General features: G+C 38.5%; 1 protein-coding gene across 4 annotated transcripts in view; it reads right to left on the bottom strand.

The window, feature by feature from the left end:
* The window catches only part of CHD1L (chromodomain helicase DNA binding protein 1-like), an 80,768-nt gene that overhangs the window by 29,483 nt on the left and 27,653 nt on the right, over nt 1-23,632 (bottom strand). Inside the window, exons 2-11 of one of the 4 annotated variants that reach the window (XM_006900327.1) lie at nt 22,933-23,045; nt 18,916-19,022; nt 17,450-17,564; nt 16,508-16,539; nt 9,534-9,616; nt 8,097-8,267; nt 7,192-7,347; nt 6,246-6,338; nt 3,592-3,688; nt 1,439-1,512 (exon numbers count right to left, since the gene is read on the bottom strand). In XM_006900327.1, the coding sequence (XP_006900389.1) occupies nt 1,439-1,512; nt 3,592-3,688; nt 6,246-6,338; nt 7,192-7,347; nt 8,097-8,267; nt 9,534-9,616; nt 16,508-16,539; nt 17,450-17,564; nt 18,916-19,022; nt 22,933-23,045 (1,041 nt within the window). Of the gene's footprint in view, nt 1-1,438; nt 1,513-3,591; nt 3,689-6,245; nt 6,339-7,191; nt 7,348-8,096; nt 8,268-9,533; nt 9,617-16,507; nt 16,540-17,449; nt 17,565-18,915; nt 19,023-22,932; nt 23,046-23,632 lie in introns of those variants that run through there. The other 3 variants (XM_006900328.1, XM_006900329.1, XM_006900330.1) reach the window with 3 other exon arrangements.

Below are 23,632 nucleotides of genomic sequence, written 5' to 3'. Positions count from 1 at the left end.
CATGTACTGTTTGGAGGGGAAAAAAATCAAACCAGCCCAAAACTAGAGAGTCAATTTTATCCCTTTGCACATACAACCACGACTCTATGTTAAACAAATATCAGAAGCAAAAGTCCAAATTGAGGGAGACAAATTATTGCTTTTCAAAAGATCTCTAGGTTTTTTTAAATTCATGCAGTTAATGTGCTACGCACTCATGGAGTTAATATTCTGATTTCATTATTCTAAGCAATTCTGAATGTCACATTATATAGTAGTTTCTACTTTTGTTAAGAACCATTCTCATTTATGCAAGTAATAGGACAAATACCTAGAAGCAGGTGACTATGGTCCAGCATGCCTTTTCAGTGAAGCTTTAGGGATCTCCACCTGTCACCATGGACCCATGGAGAGTGATGTGCTCAAACTGTGCTTGTGAATCTGGAATTCTTCAAAGAGTCATTGGGCATTTCCTACTAGTGTCTACAGTGTAATGTAGTACTTAAGGGAACTGACTGGACTAAAAGAATCTCTAAAGGGAGCTCTGGTGGCCTAAGTGGCAAGAAGCTGCACTGCAATCCCAGAGGCACGTGGTTTGAATCCACCAGATGCTCTGCCGGGGAAGAAGGGGCAATCTCCTCCTGTGCCAGTCAGATCTGATTTGATGGTACACACACACACACAAAAATAAAATAATTTTTTAAAAGACTCTAGATTAAGTTTTTTAAGTAGTCAGGTCAGAGTTGCAATGTTTTCTCTTTTGGGCTCAAGATCAATCAAGGTTATAGTCTTTTCCTATAATCTCACATAAATTTATTACCTATTAAGCAGCATTCTCACACAGTATCTACATTCTCTGTTTTCTACATACAAAAGCCTATCCTTACATTTCCCTTGGTTGGTATGTATGAGTTCTACAATTTTAATCTTTTTCTTTTCTACTGCTCCTGTGCAAGAAAGGAAGACCCTCTATGAGGTGGATTGATTCAATGACTGGGGTAATTGGGATGGGAGTGTCAGAGACGGTGCAATTGGCACAGGATAGAGCAGAGTTTAGGGCTGCTGTACATAGGGTCGCTATGAGTCACAGGCAACTCATTGGCACATAACAACAACCACCACCACCTGCATAAGAGTTCAAATGTTGAATTGAATGATCACTGTTTTTCATGCATTTCAAAAATATTCAAGGATCTATTCTAAAACATTTGACCAAATGCCCATCATACTACTGATGGGAATAGTGTGGTATTTTTCCTGCCCAAGTGGCTCTATCCAACTGCCAATCCTTGCCTAGACATTTCTCTCTCCTTTACTTTTGACCTTCTTCTGTTTATGATGATGATGATTCTTCACTGTTACCCTCTGTAACATCCCCATGCCCCAGGTAACTGTTTATGACCCTACAGGAACTGTAAATCTAAAAGACCTGTACAATGTATTGGCAAAAAGGTATCACCTCTGTAATCCATGTAATCCTGGAGAATATCCAACATCTGGGTCATCTGGGAGAAAAGTAAAACTCTATGGCCCCTGGTATAAAAAGAAAAAGAGAAAGTGCCAATTCTAGTAATGTTTAAAAGGAGGGTTTCCCTCAGGCAAAACTTACCATGGAATATAAGATTACAAAGATATGAAACACTAAAGCAGAAATATAAATGTAACAATCATGTACAGAGAGTTTCTCAGAAACACTAAATGCTTTTACAAGGACATACCACCACCTGTTGTCAGAATTCTTCAGAGCAGGAGCTCTCAAATGAGAATGGAGACAAACGGGTGAGTGTCCTGGGGTGAGTGTCAGGTGCCGGGGGTTTAAGAAGTCCTTGGGGAACCAAAGAGCTTCTTTTGGGAATGTCCGTTTACTCAATGGAAAGAAAAACTTTCATTTTAAGAATAATATAAACATAGATATGTGAATATTAAGTGGAAAGTTCAAATACACAAAAACACTGGCAAACTTGAAAAGTTTCTGGCCAGCCATGTAGTGTTATTTTCTAGAGACAAACTGATATGTCTGAAAAGAAAGCCTCCGGAGAAGAGGTAAGTGGCATCTCACATCCAATTTGACACCTGAAAAATTGTGCACAGGGAGCAAGCATGATGATAGATTAAGTCAGCTTGAACAGAGCCAAGTTGCTGTTGTTTTGTTAAGTGTTTCGAGTCATAGACGACTCATAGTGACCCTATGAATGAAAGACCTGAACACCTATATAAATTTCATCGTTGCTCAAAGTTATAGAGTTTCCGGAGGCAAGCTATTTCAGAAGTAGATGCCACTCCTGCTTCCTAGCTTGTTTTAATAGGGGAGCTCCACCAAACACTGTCCATCATGGGTAACTATTATCACATTTGACACATTAGTGTTATAGTGTTTAGCATGACAGCACCCACGAGTTACCTCTGTACAGGAAATGGACAGACCAGTGCTATACCACTTAGAAAATGTTTGACCAAAAAAAATTAAAACCAGGCCTGAGGGCCGCAGATTAAAAATCACCCACCTTTGGCTTGGTAGCATCACTTTTTATCCACCAGGCCAACAGAGCGCTCTTTAGAGTCCCATATATTAGCCACTGTTTTACGTTTACATAAATTTAAAGCATGAATGGTCAGTACTATAGTCTCACTAAGAAGACTAACTTAATAGATAATCCCTTCTGGTTTTAATCTCAAATGGAGTTGAAACCCTACTACACTTGAAGCTCAGGATCTCAATTCTAATCACATTTGTCATTTACTGAAAGGCATGCCTTTGAAAAAGTCACTTAACCCTTCTACACTTGTTTCATCACCTGTGAAATAAAAATGTTGGACAGAAAGCATTTATGGATCCTTCTCTAACTCTATACACTTATAGTGGCTACATCAGATTCAATAAAGTAGGGCAAGTAACTGTTTAACTTTCGCATTCTTAAGTTTAATAGATTTAAATTAAGTTTAAATCTGATATTTTAGGTTAATTCAGGCTGTGCCTGGGCTAAGTATCACTATAGGACATATCAGAAATCCTAAAAAGCTGTCCTTTTTCTAGACTCTCCTGTCCCCGTGGAGTGCCTGCCTTGGGTACAGGCTGTAAGACATGCCCTGAATGCACGTGAATCCTAGAGGCTCCAACCCCCGTCTCTTGGGAACAGTCACCCTGAGTTCATATCAAATCCTACAGGTTAACAAAAATGAATATTTACCAAACCCTTACTATTTGCAGTACCAGCAGGCAATCATAGAATATTCAATATTTATCTGTCGTGTGGGACAAACAATACAGCTGGAGCCATATAGTTAATATATACCAATTAACCTGGCAGCAGATCAAAGTAGTGCACTGCCAACAGCTGAATTCAGATTCTAAGTGCTTACAGAATTCACTAAAGGAAAGAAAGATGGTGGAGGGACTGTGCCTACAGAATTCAGGAAGGGAAAGGATGGCTGTAGATGATTGCAGAGAGGCTGGTGTGATGTGAGAAGGTCGTTACGGAGTTCTCTGAAGGTAAATCTGACCTGGGGTTTTGAAAAAATGGAGACCTGAAACCAGTCCCAAAGAAGTCAGTGAGTTCGTCATTATTAAAGTCTTAATTGTCAGCATCTCAGAATAGCAAACCTACTACCTACCTAGAGTACAGGAATGCCAGCAACTTATCCAGCAGGTGAAGCTTCCCACTGGCATCAATCAGGTGATCTCCAATTTCAAAAGGCTCTGGCTCAACACCTAGAAAACAAAGCACCCCTACTCAACAACATGTCCTTAGTCAACACACAGTGCTTGAGCAGAGAAGCTGATGGCCAGGTCACAGGAGTCATGCTCCTTCTAATTAATATTAGCTCCAAGTCTACTCTCTCTCTCTCGGCCATTTTATCATTGTTTGCATGGTAATTTTTGATACTTAATCCCAATGACAGAACTTGGCATATTCAAGATGCCTAATAAAGTCTACATGAAGACCAAGCCCGACTTACAAGAAACTAAGGTTGGAGAGTTAGGTTTGTTGGAGATAGTAAGATTGGCACAGGATACACAGGGTCGCTATGAGTTGCAAGCAACTCAATGGCACATAACAACAAGAAGAAGGTTGGGAGCTCTGGTGGCCTAAGGTTAGGAAGCTGTACTGCAATCCAGAAAGCATGAAGCTTGAACCCACCAGCTGCTCTGCAGAAGAAAGGTGGGCAATCACCTTATTTGCAATGACTAACTGCCTCTGAAAATTTGCTGATGGTCACTATGAGTCAGTACCAACTCGGTGGCAAATAATAACAACAGCAGCAAGACAAAGGAGATCCAAAGAACAAATTCAACTCAATTCACTGCTATCAAGTAAAAAGTGATGCACAGCTGACATTCTTGTGGAATTTCAGAGGTTATAAATCACAAAGAAGAAAATTGTCTATCTCCTTCAAAGCATCTAGTGAATTCAAACTGCCTGCCTCTAGACTGGCAGTTTAACTCCCTATCCACCAGGCTACCACAGCTCCCTAAAGGGTATAGAAATGCAAAACAAAAGTCTTAAGCCTCTCATTGCAGAAAATTAAATCAAGAAGTAAATGCAAATATATTATTATTGTTGTTGACTGCCTCCGAGTCGAGCAAGACTCAAAGCGACCCTATGAACAAAAGGCCTGAAGCCCCTCTACAACTATCAACATTTATCAAAATTCGTAAAGTTTTCAGAGGCATGTTATTTAGGAAGTGAATGGCACTCCTGCTTCCATTGCAAACGTATAAATCATTAATTTTCTGTGGGAAGTGGCAATTAAAAGTAAGATGGGAGCTTTCTTTCAAAATCTATCTATTTGCAACCTCTTTTCCCCTCAAAATGTTATGCACCTCATGAAAATGCTGTGAAATTTTAAAACAGTCCATAATGATGCTTGACAAAGATGCCCTTAGAATTACTATAGCAGATCCTCCACACTGAACTGTCCTATAAGATTCCAGATCCTACTCAATAGATAACCTTCGGGTCCACAGAAGTTCTCAAACTTCCTCAAGCGCCATCAGTCAGAAGGAATCAAAAAATACTCAGCATAAATGAAAACATTACAAATCAAAATGTATAGGATATACCAAACCCTTGTTTATGGAGAAAATGTATAAAATTCTGAAGAAATGAAAACATATATGTAAATGTATAGAAAGTAAATGTACGGAAGTCTGAATGAGGAGAAAATAGCAAAGGAAACTGAGAAGGCAGCAGCAAAACAAAGTGTTGTAGGAATTAAGTGAACAAACTGTTCCCAAAAGAGTCATCAATTGTGTCAATGGCTTCTGAGAGGCTAAATGAAATGTAAGTTGAGAAATAATTATTGGTTGAGAGACAAAGAATTGCTGATCAACTTGAAAAAGTGTGGAAGAGAAGCTGGTGGACTATAGTGGGTTCAAGACAATGGGAGACCTAATCACAAAGAAAGGATAAGATAAATTTAGATTATAAGACAACTCAGAAAACAATATACCTTGACACTTCAAAATTATCAATGCCATTAAAACAGTGAGGAGAGGGATAAAAGTGTAAAGAGCTTTTCTAGATTACAGAAGATATGATTTATAATCAATTGAATCTTTTGTTAAAAACAGACCAATAAGCAAAAAAAGCACAGTCCAACTACAACCAAATGGATTGAGAAACTGTGGTACATTCACATAATGGAATACTATGAAGCACTCAGGAACAATGATTTTGAAAAATACTACATAACTTGGGAGAGGCTGGAGAGCATTTTGATGAGTGAGCTAACTCAGTCTCGTAAGGACAAATACTGCATAAGACCATTACTGTAACAGTAAAAGGATTCCTAGTAAAACATGTATGAAAACTCAAGGGGGGAGGGATAAGAATGATTAGGGGCGAAACCACAGCGCTGCAGAGTTTGGTGGGGGGAAGGGAGGAAGCAAATGGGAAGGATCTGGGTGAAAAGACAAGGTAATGATGGGCAAGGTCCAATAGTGATTAATTTTATAAACCATAATGCATAAAAATGATGGTATGAAACAATATGAATGAAGAATAGCGTGAAACACAATGTATAACGATCTTTGTAAGCAAACCAATTTAAAAAAAGGTAAAAGCAAGGTCATTAAGGATATTAGGATCAAGCAAAGCAACTTGAAAGGAACAGCATGTTCATTAGATATTATCAATGTAAAAATTCACAAGAAGAAATTAAGTAGACACAGTAAATATAAGCAATTCTTTTGAGAAATTTTATTATGATGTTGGCAACACAGGTAGTTAATAAAAACTGTGTGGGAAAAGAGGGCACTGCCTCACCGTCAAACAAATATGGGTGATCCACACACTTTCGAAGCTGCGACAAGATGTTCTGAAGTTTAACTTTCTTTGCTGTTTCATTTTCAAAGGCATCTGGAATTTAAAAAAAAAGAGTTGGAGCATGAAACCAAAAATAAAACAATAAGGTTTCTGTACATAAAACTAAAACCCACTGCCATCAGGTGGTGTCTGACTCATAGTGGTCATGGTTTAGAGAAGAGAACTGAGATCCAGTCTTCTTGACCATAATTTTTACAAAAGCAGGTCCGAGATCTTCTTCCACAGCATCGTCAGAAGGGTTCAAACACAGCCAAGCACAAACCATTAGCACCATTACTTATTTCAATAATGCATCTTTCAAAGCTTCATTAACCACCCAAATGTCATGAAATTGCTTTGCAAATTAATAGCCTATTTATATGATATTTTCTTAAACAACAGTTTAAGATGAAAGTCTAAACTAGAAATTGAACTCAGGTTTACTGTGCTATACTTTAACTAACAAAATTCTACATGTCCTTCTTTAACAGTTTTCATGGGGTTAAGAGACAAAGTGCAAAATGAAAACTGTGATGTTATTCCATTTCCACTTCTCCCTTCCCACTCTCACTTCCTCGCCCTCCCCTCAGTTAATCAATCTGATCCAACAAAGCGATTGTACAGTCAGTTACATAACTGACAGTGATAGGTATGAAAAACAGGACAGGGACATTGAGACATGGACTTCATTATAGGCAGTAAGAATAACTGTATAGGAGAAAGACATTCCATTACAGGAAAAACAAAGTCTTCATTACATTAAAACTACTCTGTCACTTTCATCACAGCTGACCTCAAAATTATTTAGAATATAAAATTTCATCCTCTGAACCTGTTACAGAAAAATTTCCTGGTATGAAAATCACAACCTTGCTGAGCTCTGATAGGAACACCACCCTCTGATTACCGAGGTCTTTCATCAAAATGGCCTTGTAGTATTTCTTCTGCAGTGCTGACATGCCGTGATATATCACTACTTCTGTCTTCTTGGGAAGGTCTGTAGCTACTTCTGTTTTCATTCGCCTTAGCAGAAATGGCTGCAAGAGTTTGTGTAATTCATTTGCTGTGTAGGAAAAAAAAAATATACAACACACATGACAAAAATAAATGCAAGGTATTTTTATCTGTAAGAGAAGACACAGACATCTGTTTGCCATTTTCACACTATTTCTGAGCCCTACGTCAGTGCAATGATTGCTCAAAGTGCTAGTCAGCAAAGATTTCTTTGAAATGACTGCTGTAGATCCTCTGCAATGAACTGTCCCAGAGACAATTCAAATAATCATCATGGGGTATTATCACAGGGGTAAGATAAATCATTCAGAGAAAGGACTGGCAATGAGGTGAAAAAAAAATGACAAATTACAGCTGTGTACATGAGGAAAGCTTCCTTCCTTTCTGACCACTTTTCACCCATCCCATACTTCTGGTTTTAATGCAATGCTAGACAGTAGGGCTTCAGAGTGCTAAACAGCAGTTAGGTAGTACTCTACCCATATCCTTTCTACCACAAGTGGGATGGAAAGTTAACAAAATCCTTACAAAAACTACAGGTTGATAATGAAACAAAAAATTGTAAATCTGTAGGCATCTTCTAAAAAATAAATGACTATCCCCATTGCAGAGTCATTTACACAATTAAAAGTCATGAACACCAGGCAACCTGAACACAACGGGCCTTGTGTTTTTATTCATGTGGCTCTTATCTCCCCAGTCATTGATCCTCTTAGTACTCTTCTAACGACAACTCCTACACACCAGGAAAGCTTCTAGGTCCAGGTCTCTTGGGTGGTTTATAGGAAAGAAACTTGCCTGACTCAGATTCTTTCTTAATGTCATGATAACGCCGAATAAAATCTTCCACTTGCTCCTTAGGAAAAACATCAGGTTCCACAAAACTGAGGAGGGAGTAGAGCTCTTGCAGGTTGTTCTGGATGGGAGTTCCAGTCAGCAGAAGATTGAACACTACAGAGAACTCAAATAAATAACGTGAAAAATCCACAACACTGGAAAAGAAAGGCTCAGATACTTATTTCAACCTTGTCCCATTCAAAGAGAGACATAGTTTAATGGTATGACCAAGACACATGAGCCAAATTTCCTTTTAAGTATTGGTTGTGGGGAATAAGATGTCTTGAGTTTCAGTACTAAGTGGGAAATAATTCTGTAAAGATTATGTTCTCAGGACTACAACAAAGATGTAAACAAATTCACTATGTATACTCTCAAGGACTACATGCGTACTCAATATTGTTACTGGTATTCAGACCATGTGGAGGTGTCTACTCCAGTAGAGTATCACCCTGATCAGAGACACTCTGCATGTACTTTGGGAAATCCAAAGCCTAACATTACAAGTAAGAAGACAGATATTGAAGGAACGTCCTTCTGTAAAGTTTCACAGTACATCAGACACAAGACATGAGTAACTTCTGGATGTTTCAGGACATAGGGCAAACAAAGTTCAAAATGGAAAGTAATTTTAAAAATTTTTAACAAGCAAAGGAATTAATGAAGTAAAAGGTTAGGAAAACAATGAACCACCTCTGAAGTGATATTAACAAGCACGTATATTCCTAGAGTTTAACACAAAAAATGAGAAAGCATTCTTTGTATAAATTTAGATCCCAAAACACAAAATACTTTAAATACACGTAGATTGTCTGTAGACAGTTTCTATCTAGTTGATTCTAACTGGGAGCGACATGGGCAGCATGCGACTCTTCTCTAAGGACTTCCGGCTGTGAGCTTCTGGAGTAGATGGCCAGGCTGTCTTCCAAGACACCTCCAGGTGGGTCTAAATCACTCATCTTTTAGCTAGTAGTAGAGTGCTTAACCACTGGTGTCACCCAGGGACAGCTTCATACAAGCATACATAATACATGTGGATATTTCAAATAGTATACAGTTTCATTAAAATAAAATACATGTATATGTTTGAGTATATACATAACACACAAAGGATATGGCTGGATATAGACTAAGGTATTAATGTATTTCACTGGGTAGTTTTACTCATTCTGTTACCAGATTTTAGTAAACTTTATTTCCCGTATATAAAACAAAAAGGGAAGGGAGAGCTAGAACATGTTAAATTAATACTACTTCTGTCATTGACAAAATTTTCATTTAGTTTTGCAGCAATGTGACTGAAAAAAAGTTTTAATCCATTTAAATGACTTTCTCTTGGGTCCAAACCAGTATCTTGTAAGAGAATTATGTAAAAATTAAAACTCTCCAGTGAACTTACCTCTGACAATGTCTTATGCAGCAGGGAGCTTTGGTTCTTCAACCTGTGGGCTTCATCCACAACAAGAACACTCCAATGGAAGCTGCGACAGAAGCCATACACTTTTAGTTTTGGGTAACATCTGCAAATACCTCAAACCCAATGTCTTACAACTAGAAAGACTGATAATATGCTTATTCTCCCCCACCTTCCCAAAAAATTGCTCAAGGAAGAACAGGGTTCAGAGCTGTCGTACATAGGGTGCACTGAGTCCCAAGAGACTTAATGGCACATAACAAAAACAACAACAATAAAAGCAGAGCTATGATCAACTGATTTTTGAGAAGAAGATTAAATCAGTTAAGTGGGGAAATGACAGCCTTTTTAACAAATGGTGTTGGCAAAATTGGAAAACTATCTGCAGAAAACTCAAGCAAGATCCACACCTCACTCCATACACAAAAACCAATTCAAGGTGGATCATGGACCTAGGACTAAAACCAAGGACTATAAAATTCTTTAGAGAGAAGCTTGGAAGAGCTCTAGAAGTCCTAATCCACAACATCAACAGTCTTCCAAGCATACTGAAAAACCTACAGCCAGGAGAGGATAAAATAGACGAATGAGATCTTCTAAGAATCAATCCCTATACACACCCAAAAACTTCTCCAACAGCGTAAAAGGGGAAGCCACAGACAGAGGAAAAAGTATTTGGTAATGACATGTCAGATAAGGGACTTATATCTAAAATTTATAAAATACTTGAGTACCACAAGATAAAGGTAAACACCCAATTGAAAAATGGGCACAGGATATGAACAGACTTTCACCAAAGAAGACATTCAGATGGCAAACAAACACACGAAGAAATGTTCAAAATTCCTAGCTCTAAGAGAGATGCACATCCAAACAACTATGAGATATCATCTCACCCCAGTAAGAATAGCAAAATTTAACAGCAAACAATAAATGCTGGTGAGGTTGTGGAGAAACTGGAACCCTTATTCACTGTTGATGGGAGTGTAAAATGGTGCAGCCACTACTGAAGGCAGTATGGTGCTTTCTTAAAAAGTTGCAAATAGAAATACCATTTGACCCAGCAATTCCACTACTGGGAATATACCCTAAAGAAACCAGAACTGCCACCCAAGAAGATATAGGCACACCCATGTTTATGCAGCTTTGTTCACAAATAGCAAGGAGTTGGAAACAACCTAAGTGCCCATCAACAAATGAATGGATAGAGAAGCTGTGGTATATTCACACAATGGAATACTGCACTGCATTGAAAAACAAGGAACTCAGGAAATATTATTCAAAATGGGTGACCCTGGAGGACATTATGCTCTGTGAAATATCTCAGTCACAAAAGGACAAATACTGCATAGTGCCACTGTTATAAAATTGGACTGACATCGGGGTCGAGGGTGGGAGGGGAGACTGAGAAAGATAGGATATATTATGTCTACTGCATTGAAGCCGAGGAGGGAAAGAACTGTTTAAAAGGGATATATGATTAGGTATTATTGTCATGACAGGAGTCCAGAACAAAGGCTGCATAGTGGAGTGGACTTGATTGTATAACAATGAAAGAATTTTTCTTTTACTTTTCAAAGAGAAGAGTGAATTGGGGGGAGGGGTGGGAAGGGAGAAAAGTGCAACGATGAATGAATGGAAATCCAAAATCTCTGTAAATTATCATTAAAATTATTAACAATAATAATAAAATAAAAAATTTAAAACAGAGATATAACTCAAAGGCATGCAGTTCTAATTTACCAGTTGCTCTTTGGGAGAAAGTTGGGCAGTCTCCTCCCATGTAATTAACTGTCTCTGAAAACCAGCTGGAGGGTCAAATATGGGTTGGTTCCAACTCCACAGTGCATAACAGAAACAGTGATATAAGGAGTGGGGAGGGAAGGAATAGACTTAAGAAAACTTCAGCACCACAAAAAAAAAATTGCTAGGAGTGCATTCTTTTTTGGACCTAGGCCCCACCAAAAGGAAGCACCCTGACATGCGATAGCCAGGACATGTGGAGATCTCCAAGGAAAACCTGCCTACTCTGACACTAAAAGGAAGCAAGGACTTTTCTCCAAAGCTACTTGAGATAAATCAAGTCTTCTCCTAGCGCAAGTGCCCTAAATTTAGACTTGGGACTTCCTAAATAGTAAAATAATAAATTTCTGTGTGTTAAAGTCATCTACTTGTGGTATCCATCATAGCAGAGTTGATGTTGTTGTTACGTGCTGTCAAGTACAATTCATAGTGACCGTATGAACCACAAATCTGAATCCTGTCCTCTCAACATCTCTGATACACTTGAACCCACTGCTGCAGTCAATGTGTCAGTCCATCTCATTGAGGGTCTTCCACTCTTTTGCTCATTCTCTCCACCTTTTCAAGCATGATGTCTCTTTCCAAGGAATAGCCTCTCCTTGCAATATCCCCAGGGAGCTCTGATGGCCCAGTGGCAAGAAACTACATTGCAATCCCAATGGCACGTAGTTCATGGCCACCAGCTGCTCCACAGAAGGATGTAATTATTGTCTCCAAAATCCTGCTGGAGAGTCACCTATGGGTTGGTTCTAACTCTATGGTATAAAACAACAGCAAGAAGTGACACGCTGAAAGTATGTGAGATGAAGCCTGGCCATCCTTGCCTCCAAAGAAAACTCTGGCTGCATCTTCTCCAGGACATATCTGTTTGTTCTTTTGGCATTCCATGGGATATTCAGCACTCTTCTCCAGCACTAAAGTTCAAAGGTATCAATTCTTCTTCTGTCATCCTTATTCACTGCAAATGATTCTCAAACAAACATCAGTGCTCCTGAATAATTTGGAGAGGTCCCTGACTGCAGACTTTCCCAGCCCAATACATTTCTTGATCTGACTGCTGGTACCAAGGTGTACTGATTGCGGGTCCAAGGAAGATGAAGTCATTGACAGTTTTTCTTTTCAATCTACTATGATGTTGCTTATTGGTCTGGTGGTGAGGATTTTTGTTTTCTTGATTTTTAGATGTAATCTATACTGAAGTCTTTGATCTCCTGCAATAAGTAAAAGTTTCATGTCTTTACTTTCAACAAATAAGGCAGTATCATTTGCATAGCCCAAGTCTTTCACTGATCCTGATGCCAGATTCTTCCTCATATAGGCCAGCTTCTCCAATGATATGGTCAGTGCACAGACTGAAGAGGTATGGAGAAAGGATACAGCTCTGACATACACCTTTTCTGATTTTAAACCAGGCAGTGTTTCCTTGCTCTGTTTAGACAACAGCTTCTTGGTCTAAATACATGTTTTGTATGAGCATAATTAATTAAGTGTTCCGGGATTCCCATCTTTCTCAGTGCTAGCCAGTTTGCTAGATCTGCACAGTCAAATGCTTTTGCATAGCAAATAAAACACAAACAGAGGTTCTTCTTGTATTTCTGCTTTCAGCAAGAAATCATCTGACATCAATAATGATATGCCTGGTGTCATGGATTCCTCTATATTCTGCTTGAACTTCTGGCAGTTCTGTTAATGTACTGTTCTAGCTGTTTTTGGTTGATCTTAAGCAATATTTTGCTTGCATGTGATATTAATGATATTGTTCAATAATTCCCACATTTCGTTGGATTACCTTCCATGGGAATGAGAAAAAAGATGGATCTCACAGCCAGGTGTCATCCAAACTTACTGATATAAACTGGTGAGAACTTCAAGAGCTGCATCCGTTAGCTGAAACATGCCAATTGGTATTCCATTAATTCCTGGGGCCTTACGTTTTGTCAGCGCCTTCAGTATAGCTTGAATTTCTTTCATAACCATTGGCTCCTGTACAGATGGTACTTCTTGAAATTTTTCAGTGTCAATCAATTATTTTTGGTACAGTGACTCTGTATATTCTTTCCATCTTTTCCTGATGCTTCTGGGATCATTCAAGATTTTGCCACTATATCTCTCAGTATTGCAACTCACAGCTTGAATTTGTTTTTCAGTTCCTTTACCTTTAGAAATGCTGAGTGTATTATTTTTCTTTTTATTCTTACTCCAGCTCTTTGCACACTCCATTATAATATTTTACTTTGTTGTCTTGAGCTGTCCTTTGAAATCTACTTGTCTCGTTGACTTTATCATTTATTCTCTTTGTTTTGGTCTCTTGTGCAATATTCAGAGTCTCTCCCGGCATCCCTTTTGGTCCTTTCTTTCTCTTCCATCTCTGTAATGATCATTTGCCTTTTCATTCATGGTATCTTTGATGTCATCCCATAACTGATCTGGTCTTCAATCATTAGTTTTCAATTCCTTAAATCTACTCTGAAGATAACTTCTGAATTCAGGTGGGACAGATTTACGGTTGTATTTTGGTTTTTGTGGACTTGTTTTAATTTTCTTCACTTTCAATTTGAATTTGCACGTGAGGAACTGATAATCTCTTCCACAGTCAGCACCTGGCCTGGTTCCTTCTGATACTGAGCTGCTCTAATGATTCTTTCCATAGATATTGTCAATCTGATTCCTGTGTAGTCCATCAGGTGAGGTCCATGTGTAAACATACATTCTGTGCTGTTTTTTTTTAAAAAAGATTATCTGTAGCTCTGGTTGCCTAGTGGCAAGAAGTTGTACTGCAATTCCAGAGGTGCATGGTTCGAATCCACTAGATGCTCTGGTGGAGAAGGAGGAACATCTTCTCCTGTACCAGTCAGATTCAATTTGATGGTACACACACGTACGTACATACACACACACTCAGAGACACAGAAAAAAAGAAATACATTTTAAAAAGGTATCTGCATTGAATAAAACATTGTATATACAAAATTCAATTTGTCACCAAGTGGGTACTTTCTGACTATCATTGCTTCCTACTTTTGCACTACAGTCACCAATAGGTATTAGTGTATCTTGATTGCATGTTTGATTAATTTTGGACTGCAAAAGTTAGAAATATTCAATTTCTTCTTCTTTTGCTTCAGTTGTTAGTTCATATATTTACATAATAATTGGCATTAACAGGCCTTCCTTGTATATGTATGGATAGTACCCTATCACTCACATATTATACTTTATTATGTTGTTGTTATGTGTAATCAGGTTGCCTATGACTCACAGAGACCCTATGTATAACAGCTCTGAAGCCTGCCCTATCCTGAGCCAGACTCACTGACTTTGATGCACCTACAGCCATTGCCCTAGTTATTGTGTCAATACATCTCACCTGGGGTCTTCCTCTCTTGTACTGTCCCTCCACCCTTCTAAGCATGATGTCCTTCTCCAAGAACTGGTCTCTCCTGGCTACGTGTTCAAAGTATGTGACAGAGCTTCAAAATCCTAGTCTCCAAGGAAAAACTTGGTTTTACCCTCTCTAAGACAGACTGTTTGTACTCTTGGCAGTGCATGGTGTATGTTCAATATTCCTGTCAAGCCCCACAACTCAAAAGCATCAATTCTTCTTCTCTCTTCCTTATTGTCCAGCTTTAGCATATTCTTTATTAAAGATCTTGAAATTATTTCTTCACTATGAATACACTACCATTTTTCCTCAGCTTTTTATTCTTGGCGTAACAGCTTGTATGATTGTCTGATTCAAAGTGGCCTAGGCCTGTCAATCTCAATTCATGAATGTTCAAATATTAAACTTTATGTGTTCCATTTAACTTCTGACAAATTAACAGTTTTTCTACCTTCATACTTTATACCTTCCATGTACGTTCCAATTATTAAAGGATGCCTGTGGCTGTTCCTCCTCATTTCAAGAGTGACTCACTCATGAGTGACTTCTAATCTGGGCTCTACATCTAATATTATGTTCTTCCATCATTTGTGGATGGAGGGTTGGAGGAAGACTCATCAACAACCTTCATTATTCATCTAGCACAAGCCTGCATGCCAAAACTGAGGAGGACTTGAACCGTTTGCTGCAGAAGGTCAAGGACTGCAGTCTTCCATATGGATTGCATCTCAACATTAAGAAAACAAAGATTCTCACCAAGAGGCCAATTGGCAGCACCATGACAAATGGAGAAAAGATTTCAGTTGTTAACAATTTCATCTTGCCCAGATCCATAATCAACACGTTTAGGTACTAGCAGTCAGAAAATAAAAAGATGAACTGTATTAGGAAAATCTGTTGTAAAGGACTTCTCCTAAGTGCTAAATAGCAATAATGTCACTCTAGAGACTTAGGTGCACCTGATCCAGGCCATGGTCTTCTCAATTGCTTTCTATGCATCTGAGCGCTAGATAATGACTAACAATGACAGAAGGAGAATTGATACCTTGGGCTGTGGTGCTAGATAAGAAAAACAGTGAAGGGTTGAAATATGCTGGATAAGAGTATTGAACAGACCATGGTCTGCCAAGAGAACAAAAAGGTCTGTCCTGGAGAGGGTAAAAATCAAGTTGTTCCTTGGAGGAAAGGACTTTGAAACTCCATCTCACATACTTTTGGGCATCTGCCAAGGACCAGTCCTTTGAGAACAAACATCATGCTTGGAAGGAGAGAGGGTCAGTGTGGGGAAAAAAGAACATGGATGAGATAGACTGATACAATGACTGTGGCAATGGGGGTAAGGGGGTGGTCAGAGATGGTGAGATTGGCTCAGGACAGAGCAAGGTTCAGAGCTATTGTTCATAGGGTAACTATGAGTTGTAGTCAACTCAATGGCACATGACAACAATGTAACATTGTTCACAGAGTTTTTAGAGGGCTGCTATTTAAAAAGTGGATTGCCAATTCTGCTTTCTAGTCAGTCTTAATCTGAGAGTTCTGCAGAAACCTATTCACCATGGGTGACCCTCTGATATTTGAAACACTGGTGGTACAGGTTCCAGCATCACAGCAACCAACAAGTGACCTTAGTAACATGACAAATTCTTCATGTAACTTATCATTAGAATTCATAAAAGACACGCAACACAAGATAAAAAGGTGAGGGATTAAAATGTGAAAGATTACTTTCATGATGCACTCTAAAACATTTTAAAAGTAGTACATTCAACTCACGATTTTAGAAATAATGCATCTTTCAAGCAAACCTGAAAGAATAAAGAAGATACATTATGAAGGTTAGGATTAATGCAACAATATTTCAATATTATTTGTCTTAAATTTTTCTAAATGACAGGATTTATCTATGTCTTATTCACTCACTAAATTAAAAAAAAAATTCTGAACATAATTCCTAACTAGCTCTCTATAAACCAACAAAAGGGAAATGTGAATAAGCAGAAGGTTTTACTTACGGTGACGCACACAGCTTTATTTTGAAGGACTTCAAATGAGGGTGGAACTACGTAGTGTCCTCCATGTCCATCTTAGAAAATCCTGTCCCTTATAGCCTGCCTCATTATCTCTACTTATAGACCAACTGAAGAGCCACCTCCCTGGAAACCCGTCCTCCTTAATACAACAGGAAAAGGAGAGGGGGGGAAATCTAACTAATTAGGAGCACAACAGTTCTTAACTTCTTTTGGTCACAGCATTTTTTGGAAATTCTTATGAAAAGAGACTTCCCCCCCACCCCAGAAAAATGTATACATTCAAGAAAATTAAATCTATAAACAGTCCCTGAGGTATGAAAGAAATCTGTTCCTAAGTTTATTTTTAGTCTAAGTAAATACGTAAGTGAAATTTGTACGCAGGTCAAGACAGACTCATAGAGTCTTTATTGTACTTTAGTGTAAGAAAAATTTTACTTTTCTCACTGATTTAAAAGTTGCATGTTGAGCAAATGAAGGTGAGTGTGATGAAGAGTTTCTTGTGGAAAAAAGTTGGTCAACTGTTTCAAAGTTTACAGCAAAGTTACAAGAAATTTACAGAATATTAAAGGGCAAGTACCATTTGTTCATCAGAGAGACTTGCAACTTGGGAATAGGCTATAATTTCTGAGGGTGTAGAAGTTCTAAAGTTCTAGGTGAAGAGTGCTTGCTATAGGAAAACAAGTACCTCATAGGTAGTTAGCAGCACATGGAAACGTGACTCTTGTTTTAGGTCCTGCTGTAGGCGGGCTCTCTCTTCCTTGTCACCTGTATATATGGCACAAGAAAGACCTGGAGCAAATCTGAATCCAAAGAGAGAGAAAGAGAGAAATGAACACAGATACCAGGGCCATGGGAAAAGAGTTTGCTTATACATCCAGCAAATGAGATCTTAAAGATGGACTGCAGACATGCAGAACTCATATATGCCCCCCAACCAAGAGAGTCCTGTGAACCTCTAACAAGGACTTCAGAAAAGTCTCCAGGCATTAAATACGTAAAGCTCATGTACGTCTGAGTCCAAGGTTGTGGCTACTATGTCAATTTATTTTGTTAAGTATTTCCTTCATTTTCATTGATTCTCTACTTGATGTTCTTTTCTAGTAGGAGGTCTTTCTTAATGATCTGCTCAAAATAAGTAAGCTGCAGTCTCACCATCTTTGCTTAGAAGCAGCATTTTGGTAGTATTTCTTCTAAGACTGACTTGTTCATTCTTCTGGCAGTTAATAGTATATTCAACATTCTCTGCCAATATCACTGGTGAATATATCAAATTGTTATATTTATTTTTTCTTTGCCCTATTCATACACATATGACTGAAAAGCCCATAGCTTAAGTCAGGAGCATATTTAGTCATCACAACCACATCCCATCGAGTTGATGCCAACTCATGACGACTCCATGCGTTCTCTGAGTAGAAGTCCACTTCACAGTTTCCAAGGCTGCTGTCTTTATGGGAGGAGCTTGTAGCTTCTTTGGGACAGAGCTGCACTGTAATTTGAAGGCAGGGAGTCTGAATCTACCAGCTGCTCTATGAGACAAAGATGGCCATTCTTTCCTGAAAATCCACTGGAGGGTCATTTAAGAGTTAGTTCCAACCTGATGGCAGTTTGGTGAGGTTTGTTTTCTGTTTGTTTGTTTGAACACATCTTTATGGAAGTAGACTGCCACATCTTTCTCCCACAGAGTCACTGGAACACTTAACCACTGTGTCAGCTGGGCTCTGTCACAGCACAAGATATGATCAATGTTACCTTGATCAATGGCTCAACCTCAGGATAAGTCTCTGTACAAGTCTCAAGTAAACATGCACAAGGGTCTTATGCTTGCCTTCAAAAGGAAAAAAATATTACTTCCTATCCCATGATGAAAGAGATGGCTTCTCCTTTAGTTTAGCAAAATTTACTAAAATTTGTAAAGAGCTTCCAGCTGCCAAATAGTAATAGCTTCCTTATGGACTCTGCTTCAGTTTAGAGCTGTGTGAAAGAAACTCACAGTTTACGACCATATAGCTACATCATAATATTTTATACATCATTCAGAAAAAAACCTCAAACCTAAAAATAGCATAATATAAAAACATCACTTTTCCTATGAAACAGAACATTAGTTGATACTAAAAAAATAAAGTTTCAACTACATGTACTCTGTACCTTTCCATCTCTTCTTTCCAGTTGCCCAAAACAGATAAGGGACAGAGAATTAGAAATGGTCCTTCGTCATTTAATCTTCCAGCCAAGTAAATGAGCAGAGCAATAGTCTGAAATAGAATATGGGAGGGGAAAAAGCATTTTGAATCACATTTATATATGAGACATAACAGTCAAAATGAAGTATATACTTAATCACTTCAGTATTTAACTAGCAATAATGCTCAGTATTTATGATAGAGTCTTTAATGCAAAGTTATAAAAATCAGGAAAGATAACACAGGCCAATGAAAACAGTGCAAACATTGCACAAGATCAGGAACATTCAAACAACATAAACTAAGAAAATCAAGATACAACTGTCAAAATGACAAACCAAATGGTGGTATTCTGAGCTTTCTTCCCAAGGAAATAGTTTTCTTCCTCTCTCCTCCCTCCCACATATATCCATAGAAAACTTATTAAAATTTTGTTGTCGCTGTTTAATACTATTTTGCTAAGTTCCAAGGAACAAAATACCTGTCACCTCTATCTCTCTTAGAATATTTATTCTGATGTGAAAAACAGACAATAAGTAATGCCCCACAGCTAAAAAGTAAGTTATTAAATGAAAATCTTTAAAAAGGCAAATAGCCACACTCCAGGATATGCCTATATACATGAGAAAAAAAGCCCTCAAAAGGATATATACTACAATCTACAGAGGAAATAGCATTCATTTTTCCAACAAAAATATGAGCCTCACACCCCAAATGCTGATATATTTCTAAGAAAATCTTTCCTAAATCTAAACCTAATGTCCTGAGAAATCTATGTGTTTAAAGATATAACAGTCAGGGTTCATTCAAATCACACAAAGAGAGAAGGGGAGTTGCCACTTCTCATCTACAAAGAAATTAAGTAAATTCTCTTGATGGGATATTGTCCAGCCAATGGAAAAGAACTGTTGTGTAAATATAATAAAATAGAAAATAGCAATGGTAGTGTTAGATTGATAAAATATAAACTATACCTGAGGTTCTTAACAATTACAGCTTGTTCAACTCCACAATCAACTCTCTTAACACCAGCAGTCAGGAAATCAAAAGATTAATTGCATTGGAAAAATCTGCTGTCAGGAACCTTTCCAGAGTGCTGAAAAGCAACAATGTCGGTCTAAAGAACAAGGTAAGCCTAATCCAGGCCATGGTCTTTGCAATTACTTGCTATGTGTCAGAGAGTTTGACAATGATTAAGAATGACAGAATAAGAATAGATGCCTTTGAAGTGTGGTGCTGGAAAAAGAGTCTTCAACATCCATGGACTGCCAAGAAAACAAATAGGTCTGTCTTGGAGAGGTGAAATCAAGCCTCTCCTTGGAGGCTAGGATTTTGAAGCTCCGCCTCACATACTTTGGGCACACAGCCAGGAGCGACCAGTCGTTGAAGAAGGACACAATGCTTGGAAGGATGGAGGGACAGCACGAAAGAGTAAGATGAGATGGATTGATACGGTAACTGGGCCAATGGGGTTGGTGTGTTGGAATTAGTGAGATGGGCTCAGGACAGGGCCGGGTTCAGAGCTGCTGTATATAGAGTTGCTATGAGTCACAGGCAACTCAACGGCACATAACAACAACAAAAACACACTATCATTTCAGCCACCCAAAAAACCTTATTACTATTAAGTTATAGCTAGATTACTATACTATGACTACATGGAGCAGTTATTTTTTTAATGTGGTTCATTTTATAATGGAAAACTTTACTGGCTTAAAATATATAAAAATGGTAATAAAAATACCATGGCTTCTCAGCCCAGATAAACCCTCAGTAGGTACACAATGGATAAAATGATCCTGTTTAATTTTTAATAAGGATGCTATGCAGCAGTTTGAATCCACCAGCAGCTCCAAAGACAAAAGATGGGCAATCTCTTCTCATGCAATTTACAACTTCAAAAACCACACTAAACAGGCAGGAGTTGATTCCAACTAGTCGGCAATGAGTGAAAAAGTGTCCTTGGAAAAGGTGCTGGTCCTGGGGGAAATCAACAAGTTATATTCGGTGACAAGGAGATGGGAGATGAGGCTTAGCACTGGGCCTAAGGACTTGTCGGCCTGGCACCCAAGCAGATGGAAACCCTTTGTTTTATTTCCATATCTCTCACTGCAGAAGTATATTAGGACCATGTCATACCAGGTGCTCTGGGTTTGTGTGTCGCAGAAGGCAGAGACTCAGGAGAGATAACTGAAGATGAAGGGCTACAGCTTTATTAGGCTGGCAGCACCCGTTTAGAGCTGAACCTTGTATTTACTGTAAAGCTACAGTTACTAAAAATAGCACAAAGAGAGGCATATGCTGAAGTGTACATATACCTTTTTCAGGGTACAGAGAAACAGAAAATATTTGGGCTGGAGCAAGTTCTCTTAAACTACCCAAGACAGTGTTCTCTCACTATATTTTGACCTGTGAATGCAATGGTTAAGTAAGTCTGATAAAAGACTGTTGACTTGAAGTGTTCTAGGAGATGTACTTGGAAACATTCCATAGCCTTCAGAACTTGTCTCAGAGTGCTTAACCCATTATGGATACATGGCTTAGATAACAGAGTGCTGATGCAAAGCAATTCCTGAAACAAAGTCAGAGCCATGTGCAGCCTAGACATTGCTAAGGGTCCCTGACATGCAAGAGCCTCAGGGTTCCTGGAACATTTCCTTGTATAGCAGAATCCTCAATATTGCCATTAACCCTTCAGGGATCCTTCAGAACCAAGTCTGCTGAAGAGAAACTGAACCAAGAGAAAACTGAAGGCAATAAATGAGAGATGATACTACAGGATCTTCATTAAAGGTGATATTGTATACTGAATAATCTCAACATTGAAGATGTATGTATTCATGTTTTAAAATAAAGTGGTCTCCAACACAAAGCCAAACTGGCCTAGCTTGAGGTTTATGTACACAAAGGTGGCTTCGAGGGGGCAGACTAAAGGGATCATTGAGACTCAATTCATTCTAGGTGTTCACTACTGAAATCTTTTTGTAATCAGAAAATATATACCCCTATGCTTTCTCATCAAGTTGCCTATCTGCATCTTTATTACTCTGTATTATTTATCCTACAGATAAGCAAACCTGCACAATACATCTAGAGGTATTTTTATTTGGCTTCTCAACTGAAGCCTCATAGTAACATCCATAAACGCAGATCTCAAGATCAAGATGCCATATGCTTACTTATGGTTAATTCTTCTGGTCTTTAGATTACTGACATTTGATTTTTCTGGTCTACATTCTAGATTCACTTTTTAAGGCCTTTAAAATAGCCAAGGCATTCTGGAAAACACAATGTTATTTCCTCCATACTTCAAAGCATGTAATAAAATGGAATACAGCCCCACAAACTACTGAAGAAGGGGGATAAACATTAAAAGTGATGCAGTTAACTAGATAAAAAAGTTTCCCTAAGGAAGCTCTGGTGGTCCAGTACATAGGTGTTGTGTTGCTAACCCAAAAGTGGGAATCTGAATCCAACAGCTGACCACAGGGAGAGAGGTGGGCCATTTCCTCTCATGTGATTTACAGACTTTGAAAGCCAATGGCAGAGAGATGACGTGAAAGGAGATCAGAGTGAATCTGATCCAAGAGCAGCTGTATTTGCTTTAAAGAGAAATATCATGTGTCGAGGCGCGACAACAGACACCAAGGTGGTACAAATGATTAAATGCTTACCTTCTTGCCACAAATCTGCGGCAGTTTGAATCCACTCAGAGGTACCTAAGAAGACAGGCCGGCAATCTGCTTCCAAAAGGGTACAGCCCTGAAAATGCTTGGTGGAAGTTCTACTCTGTACATGTAGGGTTGTCACTAGTCAGAAGTGACATGACAGCAGGTTCATCAAATACAAGTCTAACTCAGGCATGTCTATAGCAGTCATGCATTTCTCATCTCAGAATAAAATTACAAACTAGAAGGCCAACACCTAGGGCTTTGTACAGCTTTGTTTCACTGTAAGCAGTGGTTCCAGCCCAGTAACATACCTGGCAGGTCTTACCCAAGCCCATCTCATCTCCCAGGATACAGCCATTTTGGGACTGGAAGCAATGGGCGAGCCAGTTTACTCCTTCCAGTTGATAAGCCCGTAGATTTATCCCTAGGGGGAGAAAATGGCAATGTTTATGTTCTAAGACATGACTTAGTAAAGTTCAAACTGATGATACGTTAGAAATTAAAACACTGAAAGTAGAACGCACAGAAGGCATAAAGAGATAGGAAAGACAGATGAATGAAAACATAATACACAGGTCTGAAGCAAGAAATGTGTTACAGTGTAAGATTGCAATACATTATAAGATTGTAATAGCCAATGCCATGGAACATGATGTAGATGAGTTGTTGAATGAAAAACCAATGTGTTCTGTGAACACTCAAATAACAGTAAAATGTTTTTAAAAAAGAAAGTAACTTCCTGAATTTAAAAATTTTTCTTTATAATAGCATTTATGAAGATTTACAATAAAGAGTTGCCATTTTAAAAACAGTTTGATGATTTTAAAAATTAATTTAGTTATGTAAATTTGTTCCTTTCCCAAAGAAAGGTGACCCAACAGAATGTGGAAACTACAGAACAATCTCACCGATTTCACATGCAAGCAAGATCTTACTGAAGATTATCCAAAAACGACTGGAACAGCACATCAACAGAGAACTGCCAGAAGTCCAGGCTGGGTTTAGAAGGGG

Source organism: Elephantulus edwardii, unplaced genomic scaffold (genome assembly GCF_000299155.1).
Source record: "Elephantulus edwardii isolate Elephantulus edwardi_28Jun2011 unplaced genomic scaffold, EleEdw1.0 scaffold00280, whole genome shotgun sequence".
Classification (NCBI taxonomy): Eukaryota; Metazoa; Chordata; class Mammalia; order Macroscelidea; family Macroscelididae; genus Elephantulus; species Elephantulus edwardii.
The sequence above is the reverse complement of the archived record's forward strand: the minus strand, read 5'-3'. Positions and strand labels throughout refer to the sequence as shown.